Source organism: Electrophorus electricus, chromosome 10 (assembly GCF_013358815.1).
Source record: "Electrophorus electricus isolate fEleEle1 chromosome 10, fEleEle1.pri, whole genome shotgun sequence".
In the NCBI taxonomy this organism is placed as follows: Eukaryota; Metazoa; Chordata; class Actinopteri; order Gymnotiformes; family Gymnotidae; genus Electrophorus; species Electrophorus electricus.
This window is the reverse complement of record NC_049544.1, coordinates 1709727-1729462: the sequence shown is the minus strand read 5'-3', so window position 1 is coordinate 1729462 and position 19736 is coordinate 1709727. Positions and strand designations below refer to the sequence as shown.

The 19736-nt window shown below is 42.9% G+C and overlaps 3 protein-coding genes across 7 annotated transcripts; 2 read left to right on the top strand and 1 right to left on the bottom strand.

Moving 5' to 3' along the window:
* Positions 1-196: 196 nt before the first annotated feature.
* Positions 197-4734, top strand: adnp2a (ADNP homeobox 2a). 2 transcript variants are annotated; one of them, XM_027007310.2, is made up of 4 exons: positions 197-293; positions 1014-1142; positions 1232-1324; positions 1726-4734. In XM_027007310.2, exons 2-4 carry the CDS (start codon positions 1035-1037, stop codon positions 4273-4275), a joined length of 2751 nt encoding a protein of 916 aa, XP_026863111.2. In that variant the 5' UTR covers positions 197-293; positions 1014-1034; the 3' UTR covers positions 4276-4734. The 2 variants fall into 2 exon arrangements, with proteins under 2 accessions (XP_026863111.2, XP_026863110.2); XM_027007309.2 differs by having other exon boundaries at positions 197-420.
* Positions 4735-5646: 912 nt separating this feature from the next.
* Positions 5647-8146, top strand: rbfa (ribosome binding factor A). Of its 2 annotated transcripts, XM_035530924.1 has the most exons (8): positions 5647-5683; positions 6469-6570; positions 6657-6684; positions 6762-6929; positions 7026-7138; positions 7241-7325; positions 7436-7515; positions 7613-8146. In XM_035530924.1, exons 2-8 carry the CDS (start codon positions 6551-6553, stop codon positions 7986-7988), a joined length of 870 nt encoding a protein of 289 aa, XP_035386817.1. In that variant the 5' UTR covers positions 5647-5683; positions 6469-6550; the 3' UTR covers positions 7989-8146. The 2 variants fall into 2 exon arrangements, with proteins under 2 accessions (XP_035386817.1, XP_026863066.2); XM_027007265.2 differs by lacking the exon at positions 5647-5683 and having other exon boundaries at positions 6270-6570.
* A 482-nt stretch (positions 8147-8628) lies between these two features.
* Positions 8629-19548, bottom strand: LOC113575662 (zinc finger protein ZFAT). 3 transcript variants are annotated; one of them, XM_035531072.1, is made up of 16 exons: positions 19414-19548; positions 15216-15377; positions 14789-15055; positions 14452-14631; positions 14192-14345; positions 12586-13946; positions 12255-12487; positions 12088-12172; positions 11854-12003; positions 11394-11567; positions 11073-11161; positions 10794-10932; positions 10502-10626; positions 9909-10029; positions 9677-9825; positions 8629-9389 (listed from the first exon to the last, which is right to left on the bottom strand). In XM_035531072.1, the coding sequence occupies exons 2-16, from the start codon at positions 15358-15360 to the stop codon at positions 9165-9167; spliced, it is 3597 nt and encodes a 1198-aa protein (XP_035386965.1). In that variant the 5' UTR covers positions 15361-15377; positions 19414-19548; the 3' UTR covers positions 8629-9164. The 3 variants fall into 3 exon arrangements, with proteins under 3 accessions (XP_035386965.1, XP_026863072.2, XP_035386966.1); XM_027007271.2 differs by lacking the exon at positions 19414-19548 and adding an exon at positions 17194-17356; XM_035531073.1 differs by lacking the exon at positions 19414-19548 and adding an exon at positions 15732-15787.
* Positions 19549-19736: the final 188 nt, after the last annotated feature.

The window sequence follows — 19736 nt, the reverse complement described above, 5'->3', positions numbered from 1 at the left end:
TGAATGGTTAATTGGCCACAGGTGGGAGTTTATGGATGTTAGTTGGGGGAAACCTATCACTTTATAATCAACATCAATGATCAATGACACTCAAATTTAACATTTGTAAGTGCCTGCCCACCAAGCCTCATTGGAGGATTTTCACCGTGCAATATGTTAATTACATACGTCACTTCCTTTCTTCCTGTGCGCCATGTTTTTCAGCAGGAGTAGGGAGCTATTTCACTGTGGTGCAAACAAAAGACTGCAGATCTAGTTCTCACACTCACATCCAGCCGACGATAGGCAATGCGGTAAGGAGCAATAGACGAGTGCAGATTTGAAGCCTCTTATTATGTAGTTTCAGGTTCCGTACTGCGCGCCTTCCAGTGACGCCGGAAGAAAACAGACGCAGCATCCAGCTTTGCCAGGACGCTGAAGGTAGCCACACACATCAGTGGCTTGTCCTTTGAATTAGCTGATTGTTACTGCCTTTGGTCAGGCAATATTAACCAGCTTTTGTCCCCAAACACCACTGGACTATGATGCGTAGCTACAACTTAATTGAAATTCACAATGGGCCTCTTGGCTAGCCGCTAATAATGACTTCTTGGCTAACGTTAGTTCTGAAGACAGCAAAGCGGGCGGCAGCGCCGTGATAACTACCAGTTCGTTATCATGTTATAGCGTCTGTAAAAGTGCAAATACCACTAAATTTAGAGATGCATACCTCACAGTGAAGCACAAAACTACTGACACGTTTTCACGCCTGGTGTCTAAGCGGAGTACGCAGCTAACGATAACAGCGAAAAAGCATCAGGAAAAATCCGCTTCGACGACTTTAAGGGTTATAAGCGACCCTAAGCATGTAGCGTAACGACTAGAAAGCCTCAGTGTTACATGACATCTAAGCCTTTCATTTACACTCCATCTTGTATGGTTTATTTATTTTATTTATTTTTTGATGATACGTAGTCTTTTTATATTGTAATTTAGGTTCTTGTTTGTAATGATTGCTATTTGGTTGTTTGCAGCTTATTTGCTGTACCAAGAAGATGTATCAAGTACCAGTGAGAGACGTGGTAAAACTCCGAAGATCAAGAAAAAGAGTGAAAAGTATTTTGTGTGACATTGCTTTGCAGAGCTGTCAGGACTTAATAGAGGTTTGCATTCATACACATCTTTATGCAACTCTGTCAGTTTGAACAAATATTGAATTGAGACTTCATGAACTTTTAATCCTTATTAACAGAAATACAAATCTTTCGATGCTGGTGAAGAAAGTTTCAATAACACGGAGTGGGAAGACTTCATAGATGGTAATGTTGGCAAAAAGCGAAAAAAGGTAAGACTTTTTTTCTAAATACTTCTTTAGTGTCTTAGATGGGTAGCATTTTCATCACTGTTGGCCCTTTTTCTAGTCATGCTAAAAACCTTTAGATAATCTTAGCTGTGGGTTTCACCGTCCCATAAAGATGAACCTTCTAATTTCTGAAAATATTAATTAGCTAGTGTTTGCTGATCCTACTTGCACTAACAGAAGAAAGTGTTACTTATTGTTTTCTGATACATCATTACAAGATGGAAGAAATTGGTGATCATTTGGTTTCAGAGAGTGTTTTTTAAACAAACCTCCATGATCTGCTAAACTGAAATGTTATCAGTTCTAATTCATCTCAGCAGTGCATCACTGCAATGCAGACATCCATAGAATGTTTCTCACCGTGTGTGTGTCCATCCTTTTAGTGGCGATATCGCCCCGAGGCTCTCTGCTGCAGCCTATGCTGGTTCTCCACCCGTTCTTTTTACACCTTTAGAGGTCACGTGCAACGGTGTCATGAGGAGGAGCTGGACCTCGCTTGTCTCTCCACTTGCCCCAAATGCACATTCATTAGCCACCCTGAAATCACAGAGCAGCACATAAAATATTTCCATACCGTGCCCACCAAGGCATGTCCCTCTGCTCCCTCCCAGTCGGCCAGCCTCCCTTCAAAGGCTGTTACTGTCACAGCGTCTGTCGACCTAGGTGAAGATAGGTACACATGTGTGAACTGTGGCTACCATGATTCTTTACTTTATGTGATGAAGAAACATGTTTTGGTAAACCACTATGCTACATTGTTGAACCGTTACTTTGGGCACAGGCTGGAAAATGGACAAAACACTGATGGTCAAAAAAATAGAGACAGTGTTCCAACATCGAGGTATTACTGTAAGGAGTGCAAGTTGCCAGCCGAGACCATAGAACATCTGCTCTATCATATTTTGAGCTCAGATAAGCATAAGGAACTGCATTGGCATATTATGCCATTCATCAGTGAAAAAAATATCTCAAATGCAGGACAGCAGAAGTTCCAGAGCCTTGCACCAAAAGTGGCGCAGCAAGGCAAAAACGTCAGCATGGTCCAGAGACCAAATGTTGCACAACATCCCAAGGCAGTGAAGGTGAATCCGCCATCTAAATCCAACGGTGCCATGCTTCTTACTGGGCCAACCAACACGACCGCTCTTTTGTGCTCTCCTGGAGCAAGGCAGATCTTCCTCTCCTCACAGACTCCATCGTTACTACCTGGCACAACTGTGACCACAATTCAGAACACGCAGCAGCAGCCCTCGACTGGAATCCAAGCCTTGTCCACCTCCCCAGTGGTCAAGTCTCTAAACATGGTAGTGCCAAACATGTCACAGGGCACTCCTAAACAGGTACCTGTGGCCATGACAGTGCCCAGGCTTCCGCAGGCCCAGCCAGGGCAGCAGATGCTTCTGCCGCCAGGTGTTCAGGTCAATCTCCCCGGGAAGATCGGCGTGCGTCCACCCATGCTGTTGACCCACAGACTACAGCTGAATCAGTCCGCTCCCAGGCCCCCTATCATAGCCTCCCAGTCAGTCAGGCTCATTCCCACAGGCAACAAGGTGAACGGCGTCCCAACTTACACCCTGGCACCTGTGCAGGTCACGACGGTACCTGTCCAGCCGAACTCTGGTCAGGTTGTCAACAGCGCACCAGTGGTTTTGGCTCAGAATGGGCCTCAGATTGGCAAGCCCACTGTGATGGGTCCACCAAACACAGCAGTAGTGCCTGCCAAGGCAGCATCTTCAAGCCAAAAGCTGACTTTGAGTAAAAATAATAAACCAAATGAGCTAGCTGTCCTCACTCCATTTCTCAAGAAGCAGAACGACCATACTGTCAAATGCCTGAGGTGCAAAGTGCTGTTGACGGAGCAGTGGATTTTTCAGCATTTGTTGCATGGCTTGAAGTGTTTGTTCTGCCCTCAGATGTTCTACTCCTTCAAGCAAATCATGGAGCACACAAAGAAAGATCACAGCTTGAAAATAAAGAGGAACCGAGATTTCATCAAAGAACAGTATAAACTCAACTGTGATGAAGAAGGCAATCTTATATTTGCTGCCTTTAACTTGAACACAGATGTACCCAAAGACCTGCTTGATAACCGAGAGCTCAACCTTGTACTAGTCACCAGTACTCAAGACAAAATATACATAAAGATGTATCCAGACTCTGCAAAGGCAGTATACCCACCATCGCTAAAAACCACGCCCACTGTCTGTCCATTCTGCCAGGTGAAGCTCCAGAATTCAGAGGACTATGAGCTACATTTGAAAGGGACGCACCATATTGTTCCCACCATCCACGCCATATTGAAGTCTCCTGCTTTCAAATGCATTTACTGCTTCGGCGTGTACTCGGAAAAGTCAACCCCCAAAACAATTTCCATTCACGTACAGCGCTGCCGGTGCGCTCCCAGGAATGTAAAGGAAGCTGAGAGGCTGCTGAATCCGGATCCAAACGCCCACCTGAACGGAGACTTTCAGAACTCCGTCCAGCAGATTGAAAACCCACAACAGCAGAACATCCTAAAAACAGAATTAGCCAACATGGAAAAGAAGGAAACTGCCAAGTCAAAGAAAGAGGTAGCTACAGAGAAAGGTACCAATGGAAATGTTAAAGTAAGCAAGGTAGATTTCCCTGCCCCTACAGTGGAGCTTGTTCTGGATCCAACAGGAATGGAGATGCGATCATTTGAGGAGAGGAAAGAGTTCCTCACAAAATACTTTCATCGCAAGCCCTACCCATCGAAAGCTGAGGCGCTGAGTCTTGCTGCCCGCTTGTGGCTGAACAAGACTGATATACTTTCTCACTTTGGCACTAAGCGTAGCCGATGTATGAAAGCAATCCAAAAGAGAAGGACTGTTGTACTTCTTGGGTTCAACATGACCGAGGTGAATAAAGTGAACCATAACCTTCTCGTTCCTGAGGTGGAGCCTGCTAACTGAAGTTGACAAGTAGAGAGATGTATACTGTATTTAAGTATGTGGAGACTGTCCTATACACCCTTAAAATGTGCTCAAGAGTAAAATGATGTACACCAGGACAGTCAACCTCCAGTTCTGGAAATCCACTGTTGTTTTCATTGCTCCAGCACATCAGCTATGAAAAGCTTGCTATTTTAATTTGGTATATTAACACTAAGCTGCAATGTTGTGGCTCCCTAGTATAGGAATTCAGCACTCCTGTTTTACATGTTGACAATATAATTGAGTTTTGGCATTTGTGTCTTTGTGAGGAGAGGATGTAAAGAATTACAAATAAGTCATTGTTTGGGTACCTTTTATGATATTCCTTAGGCCAGTTGTAAATAGTTTGCAACTCTATGATGTTGAAATTATTTTTACATAGCTCTTCTTTAAAAAATAACTGTATGGATCCCTTTTGTATATTTTTGTGTGTGTGTGTGTGTGTGTGTGTGTGTGTGTGTGTGTGTGTGTGTGTGTGTGTGTGTGTGTGTGTGTGTGTGTGTGTGTGTGTGTGTGTGAGTGTGTGTGTGTTTCTTTTTGAGACCTGTACTGTGCCTTTTGGCAAGTCTGCAGTGATTTAGTTCTATGTAAAATAATATTTTAAGTTTACTATTAGTACCTTTGAGAAGTCAAGTGTACTGTATACTAAGTGTATTAGTATACTAATTGGCAAATTAGTTTGCTTTTTAATACGGTTAATGCGCTATTAAAAAAGGCACTTTGGGATATTTTGTTTTCTTTTTTGAATGCATATTGTAATGGTGCTCATGGATGAAGAGAAACATATTAACCGACCTTATCTGAGGTAAAGTGGGTAAGGCACAACTAAAAATACTTGTAAAGGTTCATGCTTTTGAAGAATGCATTGTGAACAGTATATAATGTATCTTTAATATGAAACATCAGTATTTCTCTACTAAAGAGGTGGTTCCTTATCACTACATGTGATTAGTTCACCATTATTTGTTTATCTGTTTGGATAAAGGCTTCTTAGAAGCTTTTGGTTCCGTTTGGAGTGTGGCGCTTTCTTTAGACATGCTGCTGTATTCGATCTCAGACACGTCGTTGTGCGTCTCCTGTATCTAGAACCCTGTCGATAAGTGCTGCTTCTTTCTTGGGTACTGCTTTGCGCTGTCTGATGTAAATCTGTTTCGACCGATTGGCTGAACTGATGTGCTGCCATTATTCGTGTCGCTGTAGCTCTCGCAGACACTGTTCCAAGTTTCTCCGTGTGCGGACCTCTCCCATCATCGACTTCGGTGGGGGGTGGGGTGGTATTCTGCCACACATCTTTGTGTTGGAGGAATCCCCTCAGCCTCTCACCCTTTGTGTACCACCGTTTGTACATGTGGATGACCTGGCCCCATTTCCCTCCGTTCTGAGAAAGGTAAAATAGTTTATGGGTCTTAATAACAAGGACATTTCAGTTCACCAGCGTATTTTACTATGAAAAGCTATGAATCTTGACATCTGTTTATATGCACCAGTATCCACCATGTAGTGATACTGGCATTTCTAACACCTCTGCAGTACCTGTGAGTGATAATGGCTGACATCGGCCTACTTATTACACCCATGGACGTTACTTTCACATTTTAGTGTTTGCCCCCCCCCCCCCATGAATATATGATCAGCAGTGGTGCTGACGAGTGATGGTTGGGATTGAATATGAGACAAATGCATAACACCAAAATTAGATTTAATTGCAAAATTCAAACGTACGTTTTCCCTTTCATTAGTGGAGTCTGTTGAACAGATATTAACCGGGAAATAAGTACAAAAAGGAGTAACGAGCTACTCGGGACATGATACCATAGGTTACACATATTAATCAGTATGTGATTAATCCTACTGTGTTGTATAAACCACTTCACATTAACTCGATTTACAGCTAATATTAATTTTCATTTGCCAGAGGCCGGGTGGAATTCAATCGATGCTATCTGGCGTCGCTTAGTTCGGCCTTCATGCACAGCCAGAAGTAAGCGATACCGAACCTCACGTTGTCTACCGTCGCTGCAGCGAAGTCGAATGTTAGCACATCATGTTAGCTTTAAACAGTTATTACTGGGTTACGAAATGTCCGTCACCTCGACACGTTAATGGCATAGTGAGTGTGATTCATAACATTGCACTGGACACACGAGACCGACATCAGGCTTTGTCCTCTAGAGCGCTTTGCGTCAGGCCACTGCAGCCACACGGAGCGACGCTGCATATTCATACTTCTGCACTGCAGTGTCGTAGTTTATTAATGAAGTTTCTTAACAAGAGGTGAGTTATGCGTAAGTACCTACATGCTTAGCAACTCTAAACGAGTAATATGCACTCTTAATAGAGTCTACTCTCTATCTTAACAGGAAGAAACGGTGGTACGATAGCTCTCAGGTACAGTAACCAGCCCTGTAGTTGTACTAACCTACGATAAATTGTTCTCACATTATGTGTTCATGGTGTCGTTTCAGTTTGTACCTGTAGGTCAGTCTGGCTTTAAGAGACCAACAAAAAACAAAGGTCAAGATAGTCTCCGTGTGCGAATGCTCAATACCATCCTGTACAAGGCACTGTCAGACCTGCTGACTTCTCATGAAGTCAGTGCAGACATCCCTGATTACAGCGTGGAGATTACAAAAGTAAGATCATGGCTGGCTTTATTGTTTCATTTGGGGGATTTTTGGCTGCTAGGAACACAGTGGCCTTGATACAAATCCTGTGCTTTTCAATGCAAGGTTTCATTGCCAGAAGATTTCTCTGCTTGTCGAGTCTACTGGAAGACAAGTTGGTGCTCTGAGCAAGACAGCAAGATTCAGCAGGTTCTGGATAAAAGTGCCCCTCGTATGCGGTATGTCTTATTAAATAGTGACGCATTCACGTTGTGGAAGAATCCTTGGTATGCTTATTCAAGAGCAAAGTGGTTAATTGTTGTAATTTTGGTTTGTTTTAGATACCTTCTCATCTCACAGCAGGTCATAGCCAGTGTTCCTCCCATAGTTTTTATAAAAGACAAGCAATATGCTGCTTTGAAAGAGGTAACTGGTTTTATTGGGTTACTGGGGATTTTGGTGTTACTGGCCACGGGCAAATTCGGAAGACAGAATACATAAAACCATTTTAACCTTGTTACTCTTTCTTGTGTCAGATTGAAAACCTTCTCGCAATTGCAGATTATGGTCCCAGCGAAGAATCAGAACATTTGCCCCTCAGTGGAAAAGATGCTGAGTAAGAATTCAACGCAATGATGATGCATGTTGACATGTTGGATAACGGTTTGCACGGTTGGACTGTTTGAGTGAATGATCCGTTTAATTTACAACAGGACAAGACTGCACTCTTCAGAGCCTGTGGAGGGGAGGGAAAGACCCTTATTTGGCATCGATCACGATACCCTGCACAAACAGATAGAGGTCTACAAGCAGCGGTCGAGAGACCCTTACCTGCAAGGCAGCAGCTCGGGGCAACTAACTGAAGAACAGCTGGACACCCTAGCTGCGATCAGGAAGCAGAGGCTCATTGAGAAAAAGAAACGCAAGTCGAAGAAGGTGAAAGATGACGATGTCACCCCGAAAGCATTCCTGCTCGCAAGTCAACTGCAGACAGAGGAGGAGGAGCAGGAGGAAGAGTATAGCAAGGAGAAGGAAGTGGAGGACAGCCAGATTACACAGCTGATGGGAGGTGATGACTACAAGCACTGAAAAAAGAGATTTCAGGCATCAAATTTATCTGGGAAGGCCACTCAGGCCACTCTTTGACAAGTTGGTATAGTTAAAATATTTTGGATCCATTTCTGATAGAAATCAGGGTGTTGCAACTTTTTTTTTATTTGCAAAGTGAACCGCTATCATGTTTCCTACAGCTGTTTATATATATATATATATATATATATATATATATATATATATATATATATATATATATATATATATAAATATAAATAAAAGTGGGATGCAAAGTCTGGGCAAAAAAAACCAAAACAGTTCAGGAGACAATCATAGAAACTAAGGTTGGTTCCTTATCCTGAAAACTTTGAGTGGTCACTATGTTAAATGTCCTTCCACTGCTGTATGGAAATGATCGCTGGAGAAAAAAGTGCAGTATCGATCAGTCTGACTTGTGTGGAAGGCAGGATGAGATCAGCTTAAACGATGCTGCAGAGACATTTCTCCATAAAGATCTAGAGTACGTGTGCATACTGATGTATACAGGTTATAGAGGAATTTCACTGTAGTAGAAGTATAGCCCCTTTGTGGTTTGAAGAATGTCTCAAGTTTTGGTGTTTCATTAACAGAGAAGTGCTTACTGGTGTACACTATAATCATAAGCTGTATAGCAGCATGTGGAAAGATGTTTTATTAATGCAGGTCCACAATTAAGGAAATGTGTTCATTTAATCATTTTGATAGCCGTAACATTTTACAGTCTTTCAAAAAACTACAAAAATAGATATGACAAAAATGGCATGGAGACCTTTCATTAAGTAGGCTTGTTGTATATACTGCTCTTGATAAGAAAATCAAATGTTTTCAGACTCTTTTTCAGTGTTCATTTCTTTGACAATAAAATGTATGTATCTCATGCTTCTGTTCTCTATTAAAAGTTAATGAAAAGATTTTCATCCCTGTTAAATGTAAAGTCTTCTGTCTTGCATCTAGTCCCTCATGCACTTTTCCATGCATAATCCTGTCATCTTGCAACCGTTCATAAAACGCACAGGCTACAGCCTAGCAGGTGTCTTGAACTGGCTGTGGAGCCTTGCTTCTCTACTGTGAGCAGACGTGGTCGACCACTGGAGAAGAGCGTAGCTGAAGTGGTCACGCAGCTGTTCGTGCCTTTGCGGCTGTTAGCACTTTGTGCCGTTGTTCGCAGGCCTTTCATGCCACCTCCGTGGTGGCCTCCTCGGTTTGTATGGACTCCTGAACGTAGACTATAAACTGCGACGCATCTTCGCCCTGCGTGTACACTGTGACCGTCTTGATGCCCTCCATATCGTCAGAGGACACCACCAGGTGGTGCTCTTCTCCCAGGCCCGTGGAGGCCTGTTGCAGAGCATCTTGGAGCATCATGGCGTGGTCAGTCTGCTGCTCCTCCTCCGTTACCTACGACGATGGACAGAACATAGTCTGATATTTAACATGGTGTTATCATCTCTGCATGGACAGTGTATAGGGACTTTAAAATGCAATGATCATCGTAGTAGTGTATTCTAAATTTAAAGGCAGATATCAGAAACCCTGCAACTGATTTCTGTAGTACTTGAGGCTTACAGTATCATTCAGCAACTGTAAGTGCAGCTTCCTGTCCTGAGGCTCAGAAGGATGAACTGAATAAGGTACACGAGAGCAACCTCTTGAGGAATGTACATTTATTTGCAGTTCAGACTTGCCTGCTCTACTACAGTGACTGTGCCAGGAGCCATGGTAACCACAGAGGCAACGGTTGTGTCCGGGTTCTCCGTGCCGAGCTCGATTATCTGCTGGAGGATATTAACGGAAGCGGGGTCCAACCTGTCCGCAGCAGTCGCTGACACTACTCCTAAACAACAAAGTAACAGCATGTGAACAAAACAACTTGAGTTTCTCGGAGTGTTTGGAGGCGTTAGTTACCGTGAGACCAACCGTTCTGCGCGTTGAACCGAAGGTTCTGCAGCGCCGAGGCTGCATCTTCGGCCACCTGTGCATCCTCCGCCTCCGTAATCTGAAGGTATTGTGTGGTTGGCTCCTCCACCGACTCAACTACCTGACCAAGCACAAAGCATCTCAGGCAAGGGAAGGCATGTAAGCATTCTTTGAAAATATTCTAATCCAGTTAACCTCAAGCAATGCAATATGGCCCGTGCACACAATAACGTTGCTGTTGAAAACCATCTTCTTAAGGGACATCAGCTACCTTAAAAAATTAGTTATTTCACTAAATAAATCTCCAGCATATCTTGGAAATGCCAGATTTATGTTCATTCATTAATATCTTCATGAAGAGATGTATTACATGACAGCATGTAAGAGGATGCTGTAACTCTTAAATGTCTAGATACCCACTTTGCACCACTTGCTACAAGATCTTGTTTGAGAACAGGCCAAGTGGTCATAAAAGTGAGAAGAGACATTCTGCAGTTGCGGTGTCAAGTCTAAGGTAAAAGATTCCAGTAACTAGTTGTTCTTTTTCAATTTAAGGCATGTGATACTGAGACTACTATCCAGTTCAAACTCACCTCCCACTGATTCAGCCCGAGACCGTCTTGCTCAACCACTCTGAGACCGTGCTTGCACTTCAGGTGTCTGTTCATTTCCCATTTCGTGCCATAAACATAGTTACAGACGGGACACTTGACACCACCTACAGGCACACAAGCCCAAAGCATTCTTACACAATGCTAAATGTCAGTCAAAAATTCTGCATGCAGATATAAGAACCCCAATCATTCTGTAGTTTATGCCATAGGGAAAAAAATGGAATTCCTAACTAAACAAAACAAAAATGCATGAAAACTGTTGGGTGCAGACCTTGCTCGATCACGGTCTCGGAAGCAGCTGTTCCAGGACCAGCGTTGCAGTACTGCTCATTGGGGTGCTTCTTATTATAGTGTCTTTTAAGAGAGCCTGAGATGTTGCAGGAGTAGTGGCAGTGTGCACAGCGGAATGGCTGAGAAGACATATTTTAAGTTATGAACATGATCGTGTAACGTGGGCAACAAAGGTAGCAACCTACGATTTTCTTCACAGAGCACTTCAAAAGTTCTTTCAAGCATGCTGCGTCATGTGCAAACAGGTGATCCGATTTACCTTAAAAGAGGCATGCTGTTCCATATGGCGGAGCAGATGTGGCTTCTGTGCTGCTGTGAAATCACACTCAGTACATTTAAACTGCTTCCCTAGGGCAGGGCAAGAGAAGCAGCTCTTTCAGTACACATTCACAAATGATTGTGTGTCCCTCTGCGTGCTTCTGTCCCCTGTCCATGTGTTGTGTCCGTCACGAACAAAACCCACTCTGTAAATTTCATCTGCTCTTGAGTTACAGTGGCAACGTCCCCGTATGCTGTCAAACATGAACAGAGCCTCCATCTGTTTGACTGGGGAGGTCCTTCTGTAGGATGAAGGACTTACCATCTGCGGAGTGCACGAGCTTGTGGCTTTTTAACGTACACTTGGATTTGAACTTCTTCCCGCACAGGTCACAGAGGTGTGTCTTCTCAGTGCTGTGCCTGTTCAAGTGGGCCTTGAGGTTGCTTTTACTGCGAGAGGCATAATCACAGAGCGAGCATTTGAACGGCCTCACTCCTGTACATAAGAATGAAGAACAGTAAGTCCCAATATCCAGAAATATCAGAACAGGTATAATATGTGTTTAAAAATTAAAAATGCTTAAAAGTCACTAAAAAATATGAATACTCAGAATGGGAATGATTTAATGGAGAAAACCAGTTGTAGTTAAAAAACAAAACAAAACCCAGATGCCTTAAATATACGTTAATTAATATAAATATAAATATTTTCTAATTTTCTTTATTTTTCATTTTCACATCATGTGATTTTTAGGTTGGTAGTTTGGAACGATTGGCCCCACCTTCATGGGCCCATATGTGCTGCTGCATGTCAGCTCCGTTCCTTGTGAAGTAGCTGTCACAGTACGGGCATTTTGAGGCCCGTTTCCCAATGACTCCTTTAACGTGGACACGTATTCCCAGTGTCTCCGAGATGGTACTCAGAGAGGTGTCTAGACAGGACGAGCAGCTGCTTTACTATTCGATTGTGTAAACTGTTGGAACCAAAAATCACTCGAGAGGTTAATCTCCTTTACCTGGATGGTTAGCTTTGATGTGATGCCGAAGTCTGTCTTCTGGAAGTGATTCTTTACAGACAGGACAAACAAAGCTCTTCTTAACCTGCAAGTAAGAACGAACACGGCAGAATGAGAAAACACCAGCTTCAACAGATGTTTCAGATCTAAAGATCTGTGGTACTCACTATTTCTGCGTGTGTTTTCAGATGCGCCTGCAGCTTGTACTTGTCAGGTGTGCAGTACTGGCATCCCTCTGAGGGACACTTTAGGAGAATGTTACTGTGCCTCTGGATGACGTGCCGCTTCAGGCAGTTTTTGGTGATGGACGAATAACTGCACTGAGAACAGTAATGCAGGTGCTCTCGGGTGTGCGTTCGCACGTGCATGTTATAGTGCACCTGGTACCAGAACAGCTTACCTGTCATGAGGTCATCATAAACACACAAGGCAGTCAGTGCAGAAAAGAGCAAGATGGGGCCACTGAAATAGAATAAGCTGATGAGAAGGTATAATTACCACAGTATTCACATTCCAGATCACCATAGACTTTACGTATCCTCTCAAAAACATCCATGTTTAGTTGCCTCTTTTGCATTTGATCTAAAATCTGCATGAACGCAGACTTTTCTTCTTGGTGTGGTGTGACTGAGTCCTCCACACCACGAGGGGCAGCGTTGATTTGAGAAATATTAGACTCTACTTCATTGTGAGCAACTGTTATGTTGTTTGTGTCATCTGACAGTATCTTCTGGTTTGACATGTCTGCTGTTTCAGGTGCAGGACTATGAGAAACCAAAGGTATGTTTCCTTCCCCAGCACTGTCAAATTCTGTTACACTGCAGTCAACATTTGACATATCATCTTGCAGTTGCTCTTTGTCGAGTCCAACCTGACAGATTGTCCCCTGCATCTGAGTTTCCTCAATAACTGGGCAGTTGTGGATAATGTGTGTTGGAGGCAAACCATCTTGGGAACCCTCCTGTACCAATGAGTCTACCTCTACAGTTAAACTGCCGCTACACTGAGCTTGAGACTCTTGTTCCTCCATGGTGCCAAATTCAGAGACCAGCACTTCCTGCGCGTTGAGGAGGGACAGCTCCTTCGTGATCTCCAGCTCGTCTTGTTTCAGCATGTCTCGCTGGATGTCATCTCCGGGTTTCAGCAGGCAGAAACTGCTTTGGATGGAATTGGCAAAAGACGCAGACTCATCCGACTCGGGGTGCGACTCCCGGAAGTGCGACTTGAGGCGCACGGAGCTGACAAATTTCTGCAGGCAAATGGCGCAAACATACACAAAGGGATGCTTTCTGATATGGGCTTGCAGTGCCTGGAACTTGGTCGAGCCGTGATCGCATAGCTCGCAGCCGAAAGGCCTCTTGCTGCCGTGGACCATCAGATGCCGGTCGCGGTCCAGCTCATTCTTGAACTTGCGGTCGCATATCTGACAGTCGTAGAGGAGCTGTCTTTTGCCCTCCCTGGTTTGGAGCCGGTACTCGTCGTAGGACTCCTTGACCTTCTCGTCTTCCATATCATGACTCTCACGGATGTGCTTGAGCAGGTTCTTGACGTCGGAGTACTTCTTCTTGCAGAAGCGACAGTGCTGCTTGATTTTCTTGTGCACCCTCTCCACATGTACCTTGAGGTGGCCCTTGCTCAGGCAGTTGAAAGAGCAGTGATCGCAGCTGAATTTCTCGCCGGTATGCTTGCGCATATGAACGCTGAGGTTAGCCTTGATAGTGCTGGCGTAGTCACAGTGGGTGCACTTGAACGGCTTCTCGTTGGTGTGGATTCGTAAGTGGGCCTGAAGCGAGTGCTTGAACTTGAAGACCTTATTGCAGTATTCACACGTGAATATTTTCAGCTGGGTCTGCCCTAACCTGTGTGAATATTCATATTTAGTGCCAGCTAAACAAAATCCATGTAAATGGACTTGCAAATTTAGATTTAATAGGTAGGGGGATCTTTAAGTCATACACCTTAACTATACAGAGAGAAAAATATTATAAAGAGGAAGACGATCATATATATTTAAAGAATTCTGATGACAAACTGCTGTTTGATGTTTGTGCATCTCGCAGCAACTGTGCACAACCGAGGTCTTGTATGGCATGAGAATCTGCACCTGTTCGATTTGAATGGCACCTCGTATGCAGCCTGCTGAATGGCGTACTCCTGGTAACCCTTCTTCTGCTGTTGATCTTCGGAGCTTACGCTTGATTCTGGTGGGACTACTGCTTCGGCAGGGACAGCCTCAATTGGAACTATTTTTGTGGCACCTACAGTGAAACGGCCTTCAGGTAAAGCAGGCATCTTGAAACCGGCTACACGGTAAATATCTACAGTATGAAGTTTGACTGAAGCTGAACTGTGCTGACATCTCACCGGGAATGGCCTCGTGGGCCGCAAGCACCACGCTAATGATGGGGTTTTTGGTGCAGCTTGCAGACTCGGAGTCCTTCGCACCAGAGGCCTTGTCTGTTCTCATTGTTCGTACCTTCTTCAGGGTGCATTCTGTGTCTTCTTCTTCATCATCCACAGCCTTAACCGTATCAGGGTTCTGACCTAAACAGTGAAGAATGGCTATTACATTATACTAAGTGTCCTCTCTGTTATGTGGAACTAAATAAGAGCAATCACTACATCGTAGCTGGTAATAAAACATTACAGCAAGTGAGGTGCAGAGGAGTGGTAACTGGTGTGAGGTTACAAAGACGCCTACCATGGAAATCGTCCTCCTCCGCAGTTTCCTTGAGCTCAGCAAAACAGATGTGTTTGGAAATTTGACGTTTGTTGCTAAACTTGCGTTGGCATTTCTTGCATTCATAAGCACTGCCGTCTTCACTCAGCATTGTCAGTTCAAGTTCTGATGGCACATCAGCTGTCTCTTTCTTTGGCTGACCGGATGCTTTGTTCGACTTTGTTTCATCCGCTTGGACCTTCTTAGTGGAACCCTTTGGTCTGCCACGTTTTCTTTTGATCACGCCCTCTTCAAGAGCAAAAAGGCGGTATTACTTGTTTCAGTATTGTTAAAAAATCTCTAAAATATGGTTTGATGTAAGCTAAAAAAATTGCATTCTGGATACTCTGGTCTAGGACCTTATTCATTATTTCTTTTTTGCTTTCAGCTTGATAAAGGTATTGATTACCTGTTGATGGCGCCTCTGGACGCTGCAAAGGCTTGAGTGGGATGATGAGGTCTTCGGCGTCATCGCCCTGGTCGCCGTGTGTCTCGTGGACATGAGACAAGAGCGCTGGCTTGCTCGGTGAGAACAGGTTGCATATTTTGCACATGAAGACGGAAGAACCCTCTACAAACAGAAGCAGAGTCAGTTTAAATACCTGTCAGCTAAAAGATCATCTACAGATAAAGCACTGTAGCATTTTCACTACTAATTAGACATTTTATTTTTAAATACTTTTTCATTCAAAAATATATTTTTGAATTACTTGCCACTAAGAGTATTTGGTTTTAAGAACATTCCCTCTGCAGCTGATAAATGCATTAGTAACCAATTCACTGTCATGGCTGTGGTTTGAAAGGGGAACACTGTTATCTGAAACTTTAACTTGCATCCATGGAACAGAACAACATTCCTATCTCTTCAGAACATGGGGATTCCCACTACAACCCCCTATATCCATTTATCAGTGTGTAGACTCACTCCTCCATCATCATGTAGTGGTCTCTCTGAAGGCAGCCGTTTGAGAGGGCAGTGGCTGGCCCTCACATCACAACAGAATTCTGCATTTATCTTCTACCTTTCCGGTACTGTTTTTTTTTTTTTTTTTTTTTTTTTTTTTTAATACCTTCTTCCAAAGAAAAGTTAATTGCATGCACTAACAGGCAGGAGGCAAGGTCTCCATAGAAGCCAGTCCAGAGCCACTCATGAATGTTCCAGACCCTGGAATACCTGTTTGTGAGCACAGGAGCCCTGTTGAGGCCTTTTCAGTAGTTGCTGTAGGCCAAGATTAAAGATTCAAACGTAATTCTGTTTGCATCATATGAGAACATGCACCACCTCGTGTGGTTGGGCTCAGTTGCCTGAATGCACAAACAAGAGTGAAAACTCTGGCCTTGTGATGGCAATGAGTAAGTCTTTATGCCTCCCAGGTTAACAAAAGCAATCAGTGACACCACTGCGAACACCAAACCCCTCATTTCTTTGAAATGCTTACAGTTCAGGTGTCATGTTATTATACTGTATATAGTATGTCAGTGGGCACAGCAAGCTGTTATTTTTGTTTAAACCCGTCTGAGGAAATAATTTCTCAATTATGTATGATTCTACTTTGCCACCAATCCAGGCAAGGCTCTCTGGTTGCTAGCCTTGCCTGTATGTCGTTTTTGTTGTTGTTTTTCTAGCACAGATGCAGTATTCCAGCTAGTTTTGCCATGGTATTTTAGCCATACAACAAAAACTCACTGTCAGTCCCCAAATAGGTAAACTGAATTTAACTTCAACCCTTTGTTCAGTGAACAGCCAAATAAACTGCTGCCAGGACTGGTCCTTGTAAAAACGTTAACTGGTAAGGTGACAAATTAACTTTAGCAAATTACAAAGTATCTTCACCAATTCACGCATTAACTAAACACTTCCTTCGAAACACCCCGAACAGATGTGCTTCGTGCGCACATTCACAGAACCTTTCCAATGCTTTATAAATTGAAAACCTCACATCATAACAGTATGCATGGTGGCAGCTAGTTTTACAGAATATTTGATGAAAATAGACCATGTGCTGAGCTTTATCTTTGGACCTAAGCTTAAGGGATGTACACGTCGCTGCCAGAATGTGGTGTTGGATTTACGTTTCCACCTTTGGACACTCAGAACTGGTTTCGAGACGAACACATTTTACTTTAATGTACACGGCACTGCATTAATTAGCTAAAGCACTCGGTTCAAGGATCTGCGCAAAGAGCTTCCGAAAATTTCGATAAGGTTAGGGGAAGTAACGTGAATACAAAACCGACAAATGTGCATTACTCTAGGTTAATTCCACATTTCACTATAGGAAGTTACAGGCTAGTTTTACCTAACTTATTCGTTGCTCATCAAATCATCGGAATTGGCTGTTTCTTTGCGTTAGGCCCACTGTAAACATGAGGGGTTTGTCGCCTACCTGCTTGTGTAGAGTCCATTGTTTTCAAATAATTATGTAGTCCAAATGATGTGAAAAATACTTCTTATCTTTAATTTTGAATATAAATATCAATTTAAAGTTAATTATATCAAAATTACTTTAACTGGCATTTATGGCGAATCTGCGACATCATATATGGCGGTTTGAGTCTCCCTTTTGGAGCTGCTTAAGCAAAAAAGTAACCCCGTCCAGAAAGTGCGCCCCTACCTGCTGGGCGGTTTCTTTAGGCATGGAAGTGGTGTAGCATAGCCCACGGCTGTTCAGTTCATTGCTTGAGTCCTTTTTTTTAAATTAAAAATTCAGACAATAAATTTACTGGAAATATTTGGTATAGTCTATGTAGTTCATGTGTGATGTAAATATCTGTGTAGATAATTCTGTAGGATTTTATACCTGGAAGCAGAGTTGATTGTCTCTGTTGGTAAAGGCACTTATTAGTTGGGGGCTATACAGATATGGACATGTACGACTGTTATGTATCCTGACCCTGCCACCCCTGTGACTGGTTGCTGAGCATGACCAAAAATGTGAAACGTGCCTTCTTTTAAAAATGAAGTAGCCTTTTAACTTAGTAGTGAAACATTATGAATTAAAATGACTTATTAGGGTGTAATTATTAGCCTATTATAAGAATAATAACAATTAACACATTGCACAGCACAATCATTTTATTCACCAAATATTTTATTAACTATACATTTTGTGCATCAAATTGTATTAACAAAGCAGCGATAACTAGAGTCCATTTTTATTTTTGCAATTTACTGATATTTTACATGGCAGATTTTACAAGGGTAGGCATAACATTAATCATATAATGCATGATAAAAATTAATTCCTAGAATTCCCCCGCCCCCCATTTCCCAGTAGGACAGCGTTAACATCTGTGCGGCTGTCCAGTCAGTCAAAGCAAACACCCCCCTCTCAGCCTTTTTGCTGGACTAAAGCTGAGTGTAGGATGTTTACAGGGACTGTAACTGGAATATCTCCAAACCTGCAGCCGTTCAACAGCAGGACAAGTTTCAAATGCTACAGGCAGCTTTTAGACACGTGCCTATCTGCATAGATTTTTTTTACGCGTTAATTTGTTACAACCATTAAATATCATAATTAATTATAATCCAAAGGCAGGATGTTAATCCTGGATCAAGATGATTTTAAGTGGCCAGTGGCAGCAAACATCCTACTGAAAGCTCGCCACGTTTTACACAGCTTCCAGTCGGGGATGTTTACAGTCACAAACAACCAAAGTCAAATTCACACACGAGCCAACAAAAGAGATCTGAGGAGAATGATGGGTGTATTGGCTGCCCTCTACAGTCCATATTTCACAAACAAAATGCAGAAAAAAAAGCAGAGCTGAAAGTTAAACGCCTTCTGTCTTCAGGTCACCGACACAGCAAACGTGATGTTATTTGAACACCGTTATTTGAACAAGAAATCGCCTACTAAACACTATTTTCAAAGGCTTATCTGAACGAGTTGGAATTTATTTAAAACGTATTCATATCCTAAAGTTTTTAAAAGTTTAGTTTTCGACATTTTCAACATTTATCTTAAAACATTGGCTACTTATTTTTCACTTGAACATTTTATCAAATAATTTCGGCAAACTGTCCTCTTGCAAAACCCTGTTCTTGCTAAAGGGCTGTACGCAAGCGGCCTAACTCTGTCAAGATCACGGTGTTAAAAGCCAAAGGCTAACAACTAACTGGCATAAAGCCTTTCTGCTGTATCACTTCTATTTGACTGGACGAAAACACTTTTTAAAAATGACACATATATAACGAGATCACGTTACCAAAAGTGTTGCGTCCGAAATGGTCAAGTAAATGGACTACAAGAAAAAGAGATCAACTTGTTTTCACCAGCCAGCCAAGAAAGCGAATGTTTGTACCAGTTACAAAGTTGGTCGAAGAGGAAGAAGACAAGCTAACTAGTTTAGCTGCACGGATCCCTTCCCCCCACGAAAAATGCATATTTTGCTTTTAACGTAGCACAAATTAAATGTAAAACCATCAAACTATTTGCTAGTTTCTGGGGAAGTGTTTTACTTCACAGCCAGAGGGGTCAAAGTCATTCGGCTAATAATCCAGCCAGATCATAGCCGACACTGTGGCTAGCTAACGGTAGCTGTGCAGCTTTGCGCTAATTTGCAGGCAGAACTAACATGGACCGTGTCCTTCCAGCCACCAATACCTCGTTATATTTGGATATTCCACTCAGTTCTGTCAAAACCACTTGACGATAACGCCGTCACGCCACAGTTTATTACTGTGATTTCGTCCGGCTTTCAGTGCCAAGAATCCCGTCTCCGCCATTCTGAGCCTGTTTGCTTCCGTCTCTCGGTCGTCTTTAGTTTGACCTTTAGTTACCCTACCGTACTCGACACTAATATTGACGTAATTGTCATGGTAACAGGATCCCGCCTTGTACGTGCATTCGTACGTGCGTCGTACGTGGCTAAACGTAGCTAAGAGACACCTGGCTGAACTGGAGGGCCTTTTATTTTCCTTAATGTA

Coding starts and splice junctions, on each gene's coding strand:
- adnp2a (XM_027007310.2), top strand. CDS start 1,035: ATGTATCAAGTACCAGTGAGAGACGTGGTAAAACTCCGAAGATCAAGA. Junction 1,143..1,231: donor GCTGTCAGGACTTAATAGAG/GTTTGCATTCAT, acceptor CCTTATTAACAG/AAATACAAATCTTTCGATGC. Junction 1,325..1,725: donor TTGGCAAAAAGCGAAAAAAG/GTAAGACTTTTT, acceptor CCATCCTTTTAG/TGGCGATATCGCCCCGAGGC.
- rbfa (XM_027007265.2), top strand. CDS start 6,341: ATGTTAGCTTTAAACAGTTATTACTGGGTTACGAAATGTCCGTCACCT. Junction 6,685..6,761: donor GGTGGTACGATAGCTCTCAG/GTACAGTAACCA, acceptor GTGTCGTTTCAG/TTTGTACCTGTAGGTCAGTC. Junction 7,139..7,240: donor AAAAGTGCCCCTCGTATGCG/GTATGTCTTATT, acceptor GGTTTGTTTTAG/ATACCTTCTCATCTCACAGC.
- LOC113575662 (XM_027007271.2), bottom strand. Junction 15,056..15,215: donor TCCAGAGGCGCCATCAACAG/GTAATCAATACC, acceptor TTGCTCTTGAAG/AGGGCGTGATCAAAAGAAAA. Junction 12,488..12,585: donor TCTGGAATGTGAATACTGTG/GTAATTATACCT, acceptor ACCTCATGACAG/GTAAGCTGTTCTGGTACCAG.